The 14,670-nt window shown below is 46.4% G+C and overlaps 1 protein-coding gene across 2 annotated transcripts in view; it reads left to right on the forward strand.

The window, feature by feature from the left end:
* Positions 1–1,008: 1,008 nt before the first annotated feature.
* Positions 1,009–14,670, forward strand: part of LOC106582285 (KAT8 regulatory NSL complex subunit 1-like) — a 32,183-nt gene continuing 18,521 nt past the window's right edge. The window contains exons 1-8 of one of the 2 annotated variants that reach the window (XM_014165197.2): positions 1,009–1,241; positions 1,642–2,782; positions 6,620–6,755; positions 6,994–7,170; positions 9,200–9,312; positions 12,291–12,445; positions 12,480–12,511; positions 13,862–14,000. In XM_014165197.2, the coding sequence (XP_014020672.1) occupies positions 1,704–2,782; positions 6,620–6,755; positions 6,994–7,170; positions 9,200–9,312; positions 12,291–12,445; positions 12,480–12,511; positions 13,862–14,000 (1,831 nt within the window). In that variant the 5' untranslated portion in view covers positions 1,009–1,241; positions 1,642–1,703. The remainder of the gene's footprint in view (positions 1,242–1,641; positions 2,783–6,619; positions 6,756–6,993; positions 7,171–9,199; positions 9,313–12,290; positions 12,446–12,479; positions 12,512–13,861; positions 14,001–14,670) is intronic. The other variant, XM_014165198.2, reaches the window with a different exon arrangement.

A 14,670-nucleotide genomic window follows, 5' to 3' on the forward strand; every position in this document is an offset into this window, starting at 1 on the left:
ATGTTGCCAGGGGTGTAATCATTAGTCCAACCAGTTGCAAAACTGAACATTTTGCAACTAAAACGAGAGTTTCTATTGGACAAATTCAGGTAGGTCACTAGGTCCCTCTCTGTTTCATTCCGTTTGCTTCCGTTTAAGAAACGTTTCGCAACAGAATCAGTGTAATGAATACACCCCTGTATTTTCATTTTGGGCTGATGGAGACTTCAGGCAAACAATAGATCTTAGTGACATGGAGAACTATACAGTAGGTCTATTTGCTTTTGTGTTAAACAGCGCATAAAGGCGTTTCCACCGCCATTTCTCGCATAAAAGATCCCACCATGTCGAACAAACAAATTATCTGTCTGCATTTCCTTTTTCGTCATGATTTTTTTTTGTTACATGGAATGATTTTAAAACTGTGGATGATTAGAGCAGGGTTTTTTTTCTGGATCGAAAGGGGGCCTAGGTGCATGCACAATTCTGTCTTGGCCCTGGGCAAGAACATTTGAGGCCCTCTAGAAAATGTTGCAGTTTTAATGCCAATTTCCAGTAATTCTGTACATTTGCAATAGAGCTGAGAGAGAATTTTGGCAGTTTTCACGTTCATTTCCCCCAATTCTACAGATTTTGACATGGCTAATGCTGTGTTCTAATGCTCAAGCATAACAAAATCATTGGGGGAATGATTGTCTAGCTTTTATTTTGGTGATTTTAATTTCTCTTATTATTATAAGCTATTATTTAAACAATATATAGGACCATGATATTTTCTACACTCAAAATAAGTCACCTCGTGACCCACCTGGACCCCTGCAACGACCCACAAGTGTGTCCCGACCCACAGTTTGGAAACCACTGGGCTAGGCTATGAAAGAATCGAGGATTTGAAGAGAAATAGTTATTTATTGCTTCTAGTTTTCATATGACTGAATATTATTGGTCCTGAATGGAACTGCATTTGCATAGACTTGCCCCCACGTAGGAATCCACGCCCCCCAACACTCACTCAAAGCTCCTCGACGCGTACAGTCATTGCGTCAAACGCAGAGCAGCAGCAGCCGTCGCCGTTGTTCTATGGCAGTTGGAAATAAATAGGACCACGGAGAAGGGACTGTCAAACGAAAGATCTTCTGATAAACTGTCTAGCCTGACTGTTGCGGTTAACATGTCAAATGAGGGAAAGGCTTTCCTTTTCACGACATAATTCAAGGCTTCAAGAATAAGATTTTCGTGGACCCTGTCAATTTTCATTCAAGGTGAATAGCAAAAAGATGGTCGATACGTTATTTTCAACTTGACGTTCCGTGTCCGTTTGTGTGTTCCAGGAAGCTTTCAAGCTGATTAAGGTGTTTGATTTATGCTAGCAAACGGTCTTGTTAGTAAGTCGAGTAGGTTTGATGTCTCTGACTGCAGTTAGACAATTATAAATATCAGCACAGGTCCCACCTCGTCAGTTCATTGACTTGTTTGAGCCATCCAGGATGATAGCTAGCTAACGTTAATGGTTAAGACTTCCATCTTTATCACTATAGCTAAGCTAATGTGCCTAGCTACTGTCTGGATGTTTTCCTACCCATAATTTGCAGTTTTTAGTATTTCCAGTTTATTTTCAGCTTGGTGGATGAAGTGCTGACAGGGTTTTATTTGTTGGTCTAGGAGGCAGATCTGGCATCCTCTGGTGTGACAGTGAACAACAGTGACATCATTGGTTGGAGGGAATGGCCCCAGCCCTGACCAAGCTCTCCAAAGACGTCCACGGAATGCACCTGGCGTCCAGCAACATGGATGCAGATGGGGCAATGCTCAATATGGAGTGTGATCCTCAGTTGAAACTGATGGAGGACAGCTATGCTCAGAGGGTGTGGCTCAACCTCTCCTCTCTGCCCTTTCTGGACACTTGTTGCTCAAGCAAGAGTCCCCTTGACTTTCCCGATTCGCTCCTGTCCCCTCTGCTACAGGCCTCGGCTGGCCAGTACAAAACGATGCTTCTCTCCAACCCTGGTTCCCTGCTCGGCTTCCTGTCTCTCAACAAAAACCTGAAGCATTCCCTGGCTGCCTGTCCAGGTGCACAAGACATGTATTTGGTTCCTGGCCCTGAACACAATAGCCAAGTTGTGGCTCAGCAGCAACAGCAGTGTCAACACAGTGGCCATGGACCAGATGGCTATGATATCCCCCAGTCCCCTTCAAAATTCTGCCAGGGAGATCTCATGTCCCAGTATAACCCTGCTGTCCCCACACCCCTCATTGAGAGGCAGGAGGAGGGGGGCTCCAGCAGCACAGACACAGCTCCAGCACAGCTGTGGGCCAGGGGAGCTAGGAGCCATGGCCTGGAGCAGCCTGTGACTGCACTGGTAGAGGAGGCATTGAGAGAGCAGACCCACTGGCATCTCTCCCAACAAATGTCTCAGTTAGGACGGGCTGGGCGGCTCCAGAAGAGACTTCAAGCTCTACTAGGGGACCACGCCTCTCGCCACTGCAGCCTCCAGCTGGAGGGTCTGAAGGGGAGTCAGGGCAGGGAGACCCCAGGTCCCCCCTCACCCCCTGCAAACACCAAGCCCTTTGATCCAGCCATGGGGCAGAGACAGACAGGTACACTGAGCCGCAGGACCCAGGGCCGTGCCCTACTGCAGACCTCCTTACCGCCATCCCCCTCCACAGACATCCAGGAGTTTACGCGCTATGCCCAGGCCGTGCTGCGCGGGGTTCAGGAGGCTGTAGACTCTGATGCCACAGAGAGCAGCTCAGATGAAGAGTTGGAGCCTGAGCAGAAATGGGGGACCACATCTCAACCAATGTGAGTACAGACATTCTGGTAATGTGCTGTAATTATGTTGTAGACCTGTTAATTACTTATGAGAAACAGAAAGTCTGTTAAGTTGAATAAAAATAGTGGAGAATTTTATTTCATGCTTGACTGGGATGCAAAAACATTGTAGTCCTAACTGTATGCAACAGGAACACAGCATTTTCAGAGTTAACTATGTTTCTGGAGGAGTTTTGTTAAAAGCTGTTAGCTGAACCTGTAGCTTTGTTTGAGCTTGGGTCTGTTTCTCATATTTCGGGCATATTTTAAAGAGCTGTGGTGTTTTCCTGGTTACCACAGTGGGTTATCACAGCTAAATAAACAGGGTTAAGGGCAGAGGTAGGCTATGGGAAACACATGCCATTTGTGTGGCAGTGAGTGAATTATACATGGAAAAACACAGACCTTACACTTGAAATTACATTTCACTTGACAGCATTCAATGCACAAAACCGTCTGTTAACGTCATATAACCTCTTTAGTTTGCGGCAGAGGCAGCAGATTCCTCCACTATTCACCTGGCCCTCTACTGCAGTACGAACAGAACAGACCCTTTCCTCTCCTAACCCACATCCAGGCCAGGTACATACATAAACACAGACTTTGTAAGGCCATATATCCACCCCCACACACTGCCTCGGTGGAAGAGCCCTTTGAGTCCTCCTCTGAAGTCTGTGTGACCCAGATCATGAGATGAGGAAAGTGTTTAGGGCTAAATTAAGCGGATGTAATAATGGTTCTGCTATGGTGTGTCTCTCTGCCTAGGTAGGAGTAACAGCTCTCTGAGACTCTCACACTGTGATCACGCCAGGTTTCTTAACATTTGAATCATCCAGCATTTCGGAAGGTTTCATGTTTCTCATTATAGTTTGGTGGGAGGTTTGAACTTTTAAGTAGCAAAGAGGAGCCGGTTTGTCTTTTAGTTCCAGGCAGGCAGCACATCGCCAGGTAACCTGCTCTCCCTGTCTGGAATGTAGTGACTGAAGAAGGAGACAGGGTTTGCATGGGTTGGAAGGGACCAAAGGGGAATGTGGAGGGGATGCCTTTGTGATTCCCTGTCTAATAAACGGGGGGTGGATGAGAAAGAGTTACAGGTTTATGAGCTCTGGGAACAGGAACAGGGGAGAAGTGGGGAAGAGATGGAAGGGGGGTTGATGATTTGTTTGGCAGGGTGGAGGGGTGGTTTGGGTCTGGCATCATCCTGGCAGCAGCAGTCTTGTCTTTGTTGCAGCCCCTGTCTCCTGCTGGGTAGAACACAGAACGGTTCCAAGTCTATTCTATTCATTCAATTTCTATGGGGTAGAATGGTCTGTCTCTGTGGCCTTTCATTAGCTCCTTCATGGGGAGAGGTTATGGCATGCACCTCCCCAGGGAATATCTCCTCCGAGACTGGATGGGCCATTTTTGGCCCCTCTTCCTGGAAAATGTGATAACAATGGTTATAAGGTTAAAATTGGGAAGTCAAACACTTGATTTCTGTCCTCTTTCAGTTTCACTCACATATGTTCATAATTTGATGTGGGAGTTACTGTGGCGGACTAGGATAATTATTTGAAAGTGAAATGAGCGGTACACCTTGTAAACCAGGTATGGGCAACTTTGATGGGAGTGGGGGCCACAAAAATCTGAACTCATGGCTGCAGTGGCTTGCGGGTCTGTGTACCCACATCCACACCCAAACATACAGTCAGAGCTTCCTCTAGCCTTTTGGGGGCCCGAAGCAACATTTCCTGCAATTCTAAAAAATGTTCTATAGGGTGGAGAGAAATGTTTGCAGTCACTCTGAGAGAGTGACAAACAAAATCAATGGTGGCCAACTCGGTCAATAATTGGAACATGATTACTGTAAGTTTAGGTAGCTGGCCACTAGAGCAGATAAAAAAAAAAAATAATGTTATTAATGACAATTTGCGGGTACTATTTAATGAAGCTGCCAGTTGAGGACTTGTCTGTTTCTCAAACTAGACACTCTAATGTACTTGTTGTCCTCAGTGTGTGTGCTGGGGCCTCCCACTCCTCTTTCTATTCTGGTTAGAGCCAGTTTGCGCTGTTCTGTGAAGGGAGTAGTACACAGCATTGTACCAGATCTTCAGTTTCTTGGCAATTTCTCGCATGGAATAGCCTTAATTTCTCAGAACAAGAATAGACTGACGAGTTTCAGAAAAAAGGGCTTTGTTCCTGGCCATTTTGAGCCTGTAATCGAAACCACAAATCCTGATGCTCCAGATACTCAACTAGTCTGAAGAAGGCCAGTTTTATTGCTTCTTTAATCAGATCAACAGTTTTCCGCTGTGCCAACATAATTGCAAAAGTGTTTTCTAATGATCAATTAGCCAATTAAAATTATAAACTTGGATTAGCTAACACAATGTGCCATTGGAACACAGGAGTGATGGTTGCTGATAATGGGCCTCTGTACGCCTATGTGGATATTCCATTAAAAATCAGCCGTTTCCAGCTACAATAGTAATTTACAACATTAATAATGTCTACACTGTATTTCTGATCAAGTTGATGTTATTTTAATGGACATTTCTAAGTGACCCCAAACTTTTGAATGGAAGTGTATATTATTTAAAATAATAATTTTGGGGGGATTGATCTACAGGCCATCCCAGCTGTAAGCTTTACTTTATGCCCAGACCTACAACTAGAGAAATAAGTGTTTAAGACAGCAGAGCTTAGTTAATACAGACAGGCTGGCTTTTTCCTCAGTTGGGATCAGGGCTGAAAACAACCTGTGTATAACTGCAAGAGTAAAGAAATGCACCAGCAGTATAGAACAGCTCCAGTGCCACTGTGTATTTATCTTTGTTGAGCTGGCCTGGCAGAGAGTGGATGGGGGGTGTTCCATTGGGCGGCAGCAGTGTCTCTGGAGAATGGAGATAATGCCCAGGTCCTGTGGGCTGTTTGTTTATGTTGCAACCCGAGAGGGAGGGAGGAAGTGCCTCTCCTCTCCTCTGAGACTGCTTGACTGGGGATGGGGGTAGCAGCTTTTTACACTTTTACGGTGTGGATACGTTTCACCACCTAGCCTATAACTCAGGATGTCAAAAGTCATTTTGTCACTTTCCTTATTGTAAAATGAAACCAAACGTGAAGCGGTCTTAGTGTGAGAGGCTACTGTGTTACAGCATTGGGCCTGTGTTTGTTCGTGTGGGGGTCTATTTATGTCTATGCCTCACCAGTCACCAGCCGACCCAGCCGGTCTGATGGAAAAACGTTCCCTTTAGTTGTCCACTCTGTTTAAGTGGCTTGCTCCTGGCATTCCCAGGGTCGCTACATAGAGCCATGGTAACTAACCTAACTGGACTGTGGAACTGCCTGCCAGAAACCAACGTCTAACCAGGCACTACAGTAATAGTGGAACGCAGTCAGAAGCTCCATGGAAACCTACACAGTTTTGTAATGATTTATTTGTGGCCTAGATATACTTTATACTCATCTCAACAGAATAAGAATAAAGCCCCCTCATCTGCCGTATAATAAGAAAAAGCTGATTTGCAAAAGTATCATTTTCATCTGGTGCTTTAAAATGTAGGTCATAGTGTAGGCTATTTGTTGACGGTACTGCGTTAATATGAAGCATATGTCCTCAGCCTCTGTACTCTTGTTGTGCTGGGCTATCTATGTTATAAAGGTCAGTAAACCTACACACACTCCAACCGTTCAACCTGTTTCAAGGAAAAGGTTGTCTTTTTAATAGATGGGGGGGGGGAGGATACAAAACCTACAGAAATTATGAATCTAGAAAAATATGGAATTGTTTGTCTGGTCATAGGCTCTTTCTACCTCTCTCTTTGTGTCTGTCTGTGTGTCCCTCTCCAGTAGGTGTGAGTGGAGGTGGCAGAGGGGGAGGGCTGAGGTGGGCAGCGGGTGGACCTGGCTACAGCTGCATGTGGCAGAGCTTGAGGGACGCATCCATCAACTGGGGGACCTGCACAAACAGATCACCTCCACCAAGGTAAGGCCCAGTTCCATCGGCCCCTAGTGAATAGGCCCCCTCCTCCTGCTGTCTCCAGACAGCTCTAAACACCATGACCTCCCTCACGACCTTTCCTATGATCATGTGTGAATCAGTGGTGGCCGGTGGCACTTCATCGGCTTATAGTAATGGCTGGAATGGTTTCAAGCACATGGTTTGCATAAGCCATATGAGCCGTCCTCTTGTGGCGTTGATAGTAGTGTGTTTGTGGTCCCAGGGGGGTGTGGTCTTGGCGGATTCCCAGCCGATGACAGACGGGCAGATTCAGCAGACGTTACTAACGGAGACGGCAGGGCTGCCGTTCACATCGAGGGGCAGTGCTAGAGACCCTCCCTCCGACACGGAGAACGAACCCAGCAGCCCCACACGCCTCCTCAGGAACATACAGAGACAGGTACATTTTAACTTTTTATTTAACCTTTGCTTCGACAGTAACATTGAGACCTAAACTTAGCAAAAAAAAGAAAGGTCCTCTCACTGTCAATTGCTTTTATTTTCAGCAAACTTAACATGTGTAAATATTTGTATGAACATAACAAGATTCAACAACTGAGACATAAACTGAACAAATTCCACAGACGTGTGACTAACAGAAATGGAATAATGTGTCCCTGAACAAAGGGGGGTCAAAATCAAAAGTAACAGACAGTATCTGGTGTGGCCACCAGCTGCATTAAGTACTGCAGTGCATCTCCTCCTCATGGACTGTACCAGATTTGCCAGTTCTTGCTGTGAGATGTTACCCCACTCTTCCACCAAAGCACCTGCAAGTTCCCGGACATTTCTGGGGGGAGTGGCCCTAACCCTCACCCTCTGATCCAACAGGTCCCAGATGTGCTTAACGGGATTGAGATCCGGGCTCTTTGCTGGCCATTCCTGTCTTGCAGGAAATCACACACAGAACGAGCAGTATGGCTGGTGGCATTGTCATGCTGGAGGGTCATGTCAGGATGAGCCTGCAGGAAGGGTACCACATGAGGGAGAAGGATGTCTTCCCTGTAACGCACAGTGTTGAGATTGCCTGCAATGACAACAAGCTCAGTCCGATGATGCTGTGACACACCGCCCCAGACCATGACAGACCCTCCACCTCCAAATCGATCCCGCTCCAGAGTACAGGCCTCGGTGTAACGCTCATTCATTCGACGATAAACACGAATCCGACCATCACCCCTGGTGAGACAAAACCGCGACTCTTCAGTGAAGAGCACTTTTTGCCAGTCCTGTCTGGTCCAGCGACAGTGGGTTGGTTCCCATAGGCGACGTTGTTGCCGGAGATGTCTGGTGGGGACCTGCCTTACAACAGGCCTACAAGCCCTCAGTCCAGCCTCTCTCAGCCTATTGCGGACAGTCTGAGCACTGATGGAGGGATTGTGTGTTCCTGGTGTCACTCGGGCAGTTGTTGTTGCCATCCTGTACCTGTCCCGCAGGTGTGATGTTCAGATGTACTGATCCTGTGCAGGTGTTGTTACACGTGGTCTGCCACTATGAGGACGATCAGCTGTCCATCCTGTCTCCCTGTAGCGCTGTCTTCGGCGTCTCACAGTACGGACATTGCAATTTATTGCCCTGGCCACATCTGCAGTCCTCATGCCTCCTTGTAGCATGCCTAAGGCACGTTCACGCAGATGAGCAGGGATCCTGGGCATCTTTCTTTTGGTGTTTTTCAGAGTCAGTAGAAAGGCCTCTTTAGTGTCATAACTTTTCATAACTGTGACCTTAATTTCCTACCGTCTGTAAGCTGTTAGTGTCTTAACGACCGTTCCACAGGTGCTGCATGTTCATGAATTGTTTATGGTTCAATGAACAAGCATGGGAAAAATTGTTTAAACCCTTTACAATGAAGATCTGTGAAGTTATTTGGATTTTTCCGAATTATCTTGAAAGACAAGGTCCTGAAAAAGGGCCGTTTCTTTTTTTGTTGAGTTTCGGTCTCTTTTTCAAATGAGCCCTGTAAGGGTCCAATGATATATGTAATGATTTAGCATTAGTTATGTCACAGAGATCAGAGGGCTTTTTAACCCAGCAAATCATCAAAACAAAAATGTTGATAGGTCAAAAGGACCAAAGCAGCCGTTACTGCTATTTCCTGGTTTAGTGGTTAATCACACACAGCAATCTGTGAGAGTCTAGCCCTGCTGCTGTTGATAGGACAGCTCCACTCCCAGTACATCTCTGGTTTTTATGTAGGGGGAAGTCTGGTTGTAGTGCTGCTGGCCTTTGTCTTCTTGACTCTAAGGGGTTGTGACAGGACATTCTCCAACCAGAAAGCCTCACTTCACATTAGATTACAGGTCTGGGGAGTCGGGACTTAGCCCCCCACTTGCTAAGCAGTATGGTAGCTATGTAGACCTATAGGCCTATATGGTTCACTTCAGTAGATACTGTATATACTGGATGATCTGTTGTCCTTGTCCCCACAGAGTGCCCAGCTGAGCCAGATCGTCAACAGCCTGATGCCTCCTCTGAACCTCTCTCCTTCCTCCTCTCCCATCTCCTGCAGGTGGAAAGGACAGAACAAGAGAGTCTTCAGCAGGTAGACCCAATAAGCCCCACCAGCCCACAATGTCATTTCCTGCGCAGTTTAGTTTATTAGGATCCCCATTAGTTGTTGCTCATGCAGCAGCTACTCTTCCTGGGTTCCAGTACCTATGGTAGTTGCGTGACCAGCCCAGCCAGTACAGTACAGCTCGGTTTGGCCCGGTAGTGTGAAAAAGGTAATGGTGACCTTGACCCAGGATCATGTCAGAAACAGATATTCCAACAGTTTTCTGTAATTAATCGGCTACACTTTGCTAATGACGGTGCAATACTGTGCAGCTGTATTCATCGACCTGGCCAAGGCTTTCGACTCTGTCAATCACCACATTCTTATCGGCAGACTCAACAGCCTTGGTTTCTCAAATGACTGCCTCGCCTGGTTCACCAACTACTTCTCCGATAGAGTTCAAAGTGTCAAATCGGAGGGCCTGTTGTCCGGACCTCTGGCAGTCTCTATGGGGGTGCCACAGGGTTCAATCCTCGGGCCGCCTCTTTTCTCTGTATACATCAATGATGTCGCTCTTGCTGCTGGTGATGCTCTGATCCACCTCTACACAGACGACACCATTCTGTATACTTCTGGCCCTTCTTTGGACACTGTGTTAACAACCCTCCAGACGAGCTTCAATGCCATACAACTCTCCTTCCGTGGCCTCCAACTGCTCTCAAATGCAAGTAAAACTAAATGAATGCTTTCAACTGATCGGTGCCCACACCTGCCTGCCCATCCAGCATCACTACTCTGGACGGTTCTGCCTTAGAATATGTGGACAACTGCAAATACCTAGGTGTCTGGTTAGACTGTAAACTCTCCTTCCAGACTCACATTAAGCATCTCCAATCCAAAATTAAATCTAGAATCGGCATCCTATTTCGCAACAAAGCATCCTTCACTCATGCTGCCAAACATACCCTCGTAAAACTGACTATCCAACCGATCCTTGACTTCGGCGACGTCATTTACAAAATAGCCTCCAACACTACTCAACAAATTGGATGCAGTCTATCACAGTGCCATCCGTTTTGTCACCAAAGCCCCATATACTACCCACCACTGCGACCTGTATGCTATCGTTGGCTGGCCCTCGCTTCATATTCGTCGCCAAACCCGCTGGCTCCAGGTTATCTATAAGTCTTTGCTAGGTAAAGCCCCGCCTTATCTCAGCTCACTGGTCACCGTAGCAGCACCCACCCGTAGCACGTGCTCCAGCAGGTATATTTCACTGGTCACCCCCAAAGCCAATTCCTCCTTTGGCCGCCTTTCCTTCCAGTTCTCTGCTGCCAATGACTGGAACAAACTGCAAAAATCACTGAAGCTGGAGACTCATATCTCCTTCACTAGCTTTAAGCACCAGCTGTCAGAGCAGCTCACAGATCACTGCACCTGTACATAGCTCATCTGTAAATAGCCCATCCAACTACCTCATCCCCATACTGTTATTTTTTTTGCTCCTTTGCACACCAGTATCTCTACTTGCTCACTCATCTTCTGCACATCCATCACTCCAGTGTTTAATTGCTATATTGTAATTATTTCGCCACTATGGCCTATTTATTGCCTTACCTCCCTTGTCCTACCTCATTTGCACACATTGTATATAGTCAATAATACAATAGAACAAGTCTGTTTGTTTATTCCATGTGTAACTCTGTGTTGTTGTTTGTGTCGCACTGCTTTGCTTTATCTTGGCCAGGTCGCAGTTGTAAATGAGAACTTGTTCTCAACTAGCCTACCTGGTTAAATAAAGGTGAAATTAAATAAAAATAAGTATTTTTTTCCTGTAATAATTATAACAACTGCTCCCAGTTCCACTGTTGCTTACCACGTCAGAGGATCAAAGAAAATAGAAATCATGCATAAGCTGTCAATCAAAAGCCAGATCAAATGGTATTCTATAAAGAATAGAAGGACTTTGTGGAATTTCAGTCACTGTTCTGTGGATTACTGAGATGCCAGAAACTAGATCCTGTAGGCAGGGCTGTTTATTTTAATTTAAATGGAAGTGACATTATGGTTCCTGGACAGCCCTGTTTTTAGGCACAACCACTCCCTCTAACAGGCTAGGGTTGTTGTTCTTTGGGTGGTACCAACTACCCTCAAGGGTGCTGTACTGTAGGACTTCACAGAGCTGCTGTTTTTATTTCTGTTACAGGCAGCACAGCAGAGTATGTTTGTCTAGTTTTTATCTAAGAAATGTAAAGCCTGATCCAGAGGACAGGGAGGTGGGGTCTAGGAGGGCCTGGCAGGATAATGAACAAAATCATTTCACTTCCTGTAACCAAGGGAAGCCTATCCCACCAGAGCTGGAAATGACAGGCCCCTAGTGAGTGTTGGACTAGCAATGTTCTAAAGCCAGTGTCTGCTAGTCTAGGTACCAAAAATGGAACCCTATTCCCTACTTTTGACCAGGTCCCATAGGGTAGGAAATATATAGGGTGCCATTTGTGCCGAAGCCCTACTCTACAGCCCAGAGAGGACCTCAGATCTCCTATCCATCACTAGTAATATTAAACATGCTCTAGCTATCCTTAAAATAACTCTTGGAAAGGTTTCACAATGTCCGGCTCTGATTTGGATCAAAGTCATTAAGCTCAGGTTCCTACTTCCTCTTGCCCCCTTTTTACCCTCAATAAAAAGTCTTCACCTGCCCTGTTCTGATTTGACTCCCACGCTGCCATGGATGTCGTAGAATACGGATGATATATGACTGGGACCACTGGGTTGGATTGTTTGTGTTTGAGTTGTTTAAGTGCGTCTGTACACTGACTGTTCAATGTAAAGTCTGGGCAGCTCTCTACCAATAGAACTGTTGCATTTGTGTATTGAGTGAATAAAGTGCTGTGTGTTTTGTGACTTAGGTTGAGTTTCAAATGGCACTCTATTCCTTATAGTGCACTACTTTTGACCAGAGCGCTATGGGTGCCATGCCATTTGGCCCATATACTAAGTATCCCCTCTGTTGTCCCCTGCAGTGGCCTGGTCCTGGGAGGATGTGAAGCCTTCTCCCAGAAGGCACCCAAGAGGAGGAGAGTGAACCGCAGAAGACAACACCTCCTCCAAGTGGACGCCACCTGTGTCTCAGCCCGCACCCGACCCCTGGTGATCTATCACAAACCACCACTCTTCATCAACACCACGCCACAGACAGCAGGTAGAAACCCTCAACACCACCCACACCAGCCACAGACAGCAGGTAGCAACCCTCAACACCACCCACACCAGCCACAGACAGCAGGTAGCAACCCTCAACACCACCCACACCAGCCACAGACAGCAGGTAGCAACCCTCAACACCACCCACACCAGCCACAGACAGCAGGTAGCAACCCTCAACACCACACACACCAGCCACAGACAGCAGGTAGCAACCCTCAACACTACCCACACCAGCCACAGACAGCAGGTAGCAACCCTCAACACCACACACACCAGCCACAGACAGCAGGTAGCAACCCTCAACACTACCCACACCAGCCACAGACAGCAGGTAGCAACCCTCAACACACACACACACACACACACACTGCTGCCAATAATGAAATGTCAGATGAAGTATACTACATTTAAAGGATAAGAGAGTAAATCAAGCTGGCCTTATTTGTTTATGCAGAGGGACTCATCTTGACATTTGAGAATGAGTTATAGAAACTCTTGCATATTAGTGTTTTTGTCATGTATGTATAAATAAAAACAGGGATGATATTACCTCTTTGAGAACAAAGGTTTACTAACCTGTGACGTGCTGGCTTATTTAAAGTGGAGTATTAATTGTAGCTGTAGTCTTTGGAAAGGGACCCTGTGCTGAGTCTCATCATGATGCGGTGAAGAGCTCTCTCCAGCAGTTTAACAAAACAGAGTGGACCAGTTCATTTTAATGTGACACCCTCCATGACTGCTATTCTCAACCCTTGATTTTGTCTGTTCTGACCTCTAAATATCAACCTGCTCCTGAGTAGAGCTTCAACCTGCAACACACAGCCCATAAGGCTCTGTTCAAAAGTAGTGCACTATATAGGGAATAGGTTGTCATTTGGAACACATCCAGTCAGTCTATCCATCTCTCCAGTCCTGCTGCTAATCCTCCAGTCTCTACCCACCAAGCCACAAAGGGAGCCAGCCAGGGGCACCTCACTCTGATGTTATTACAGAGGAAGGCAATGTGCCAAGCCTACTGAGATTTTAATGGAGGAAAGAGAAGAAAGCTGTTCACGACTTTAACTAGTTTCATTAGCGTGATTTAGCTGAGCGGCTGGCTGCTCGTCCAGGTCACGGTGACTCACAGCAACCACATAGTAAGGCTACATGTTAGCAGAGCAGAGAAACCAGTCCCATCTCTATGTTTAAACATATACACACATTCCCCTGGGTCCTTTCTTTGCTAATGAGTTTGTGGTGGTCTTTGGTAACTCTCTGATAGCAATGGGCTACTATCTTCAAGAGCTTCAAGATTTGAGTTCATAAAAATGCATTAAATCAGTGGTATCCACACCTGGTCCTGGGGTGTAGAGAGTAAGTTATTCTAGAACCTTTCTCTCTCCTGTAGGACCCACCCTCCCTCTGTCTCACCTGTGCCTCCTGTGATCCCCTGGCACTGTGTTCTGACCCAGCCTGCTCCTCCAGCAGCACCCTGACCTCCAGGACCAGTCACACTATACCACACCCTGCTCTCTGTCTCACCCCAGGTAGGCACATCTCTCACTGTGCTGGACAGACATCATAATACTGTATGTGTTCTTGTGTTAATCTATCTGTACTGTACCACACCCTGTTCTCTCTCACCTCAGGTAGGCGCATCTCTCCTAAAACAGCTATGGAAATATGTCTGCTTGGGTTAACTGATGCCAGTGATTACTTTTGTGTTATAATTACTGTGCTGTTCATCATATTGAGCTGTATGCTTCAACTCTTTTGTCTGGAAATAGCTCTAATATTCTGTTGATGGTAGGTAGATGAGGGTGAAAGGTACCATACAATGCTTTATTGTTCATTTACATTGACCAAGATAGGTGTGAAAATAGAATACAGTACAGTGTATTCTGAGAAATGATTTGACAGTAATTCTCTTTGGCATCTTACTGGGGGACTTTCACAGCAGCATGCTCTGAGTCAGCCAGTCTAATCATTACTCTACTGTTGCTCCTCGCTGCTTGCTCTGTTGGCTGTTCCCTGCAGGGAGGTTAATGATCCTCGCTGGGCAGAAGGGAGGGGTTCTGAGGCAGTGGGCCGTGGCTGGAGCGATGGGCTGGCTAGAGGGGCTGAGGGGTTGGGGTACTGGGCTGTGACTGATGAGGAGAGCACTGGGTCAGTCTTAGAGACGTAACTGGCACTGCTCCAGTCGATTTCCTGTCAACC

Source organism: Salmo salar, chromosome ssa21 (genome assembly GCF_905237065.1).
Source record: "Salmo salar chromosome ssa21, Ssal_v3.1, whole genome shotgun sequence".
Taxonomy (NCBI): domain Eukaryota; kingdom Metazoa; phylum Chordata; class Actinopteri; order Salmoniformes; family Salmonidae; genus Salmo; species Salmo salar.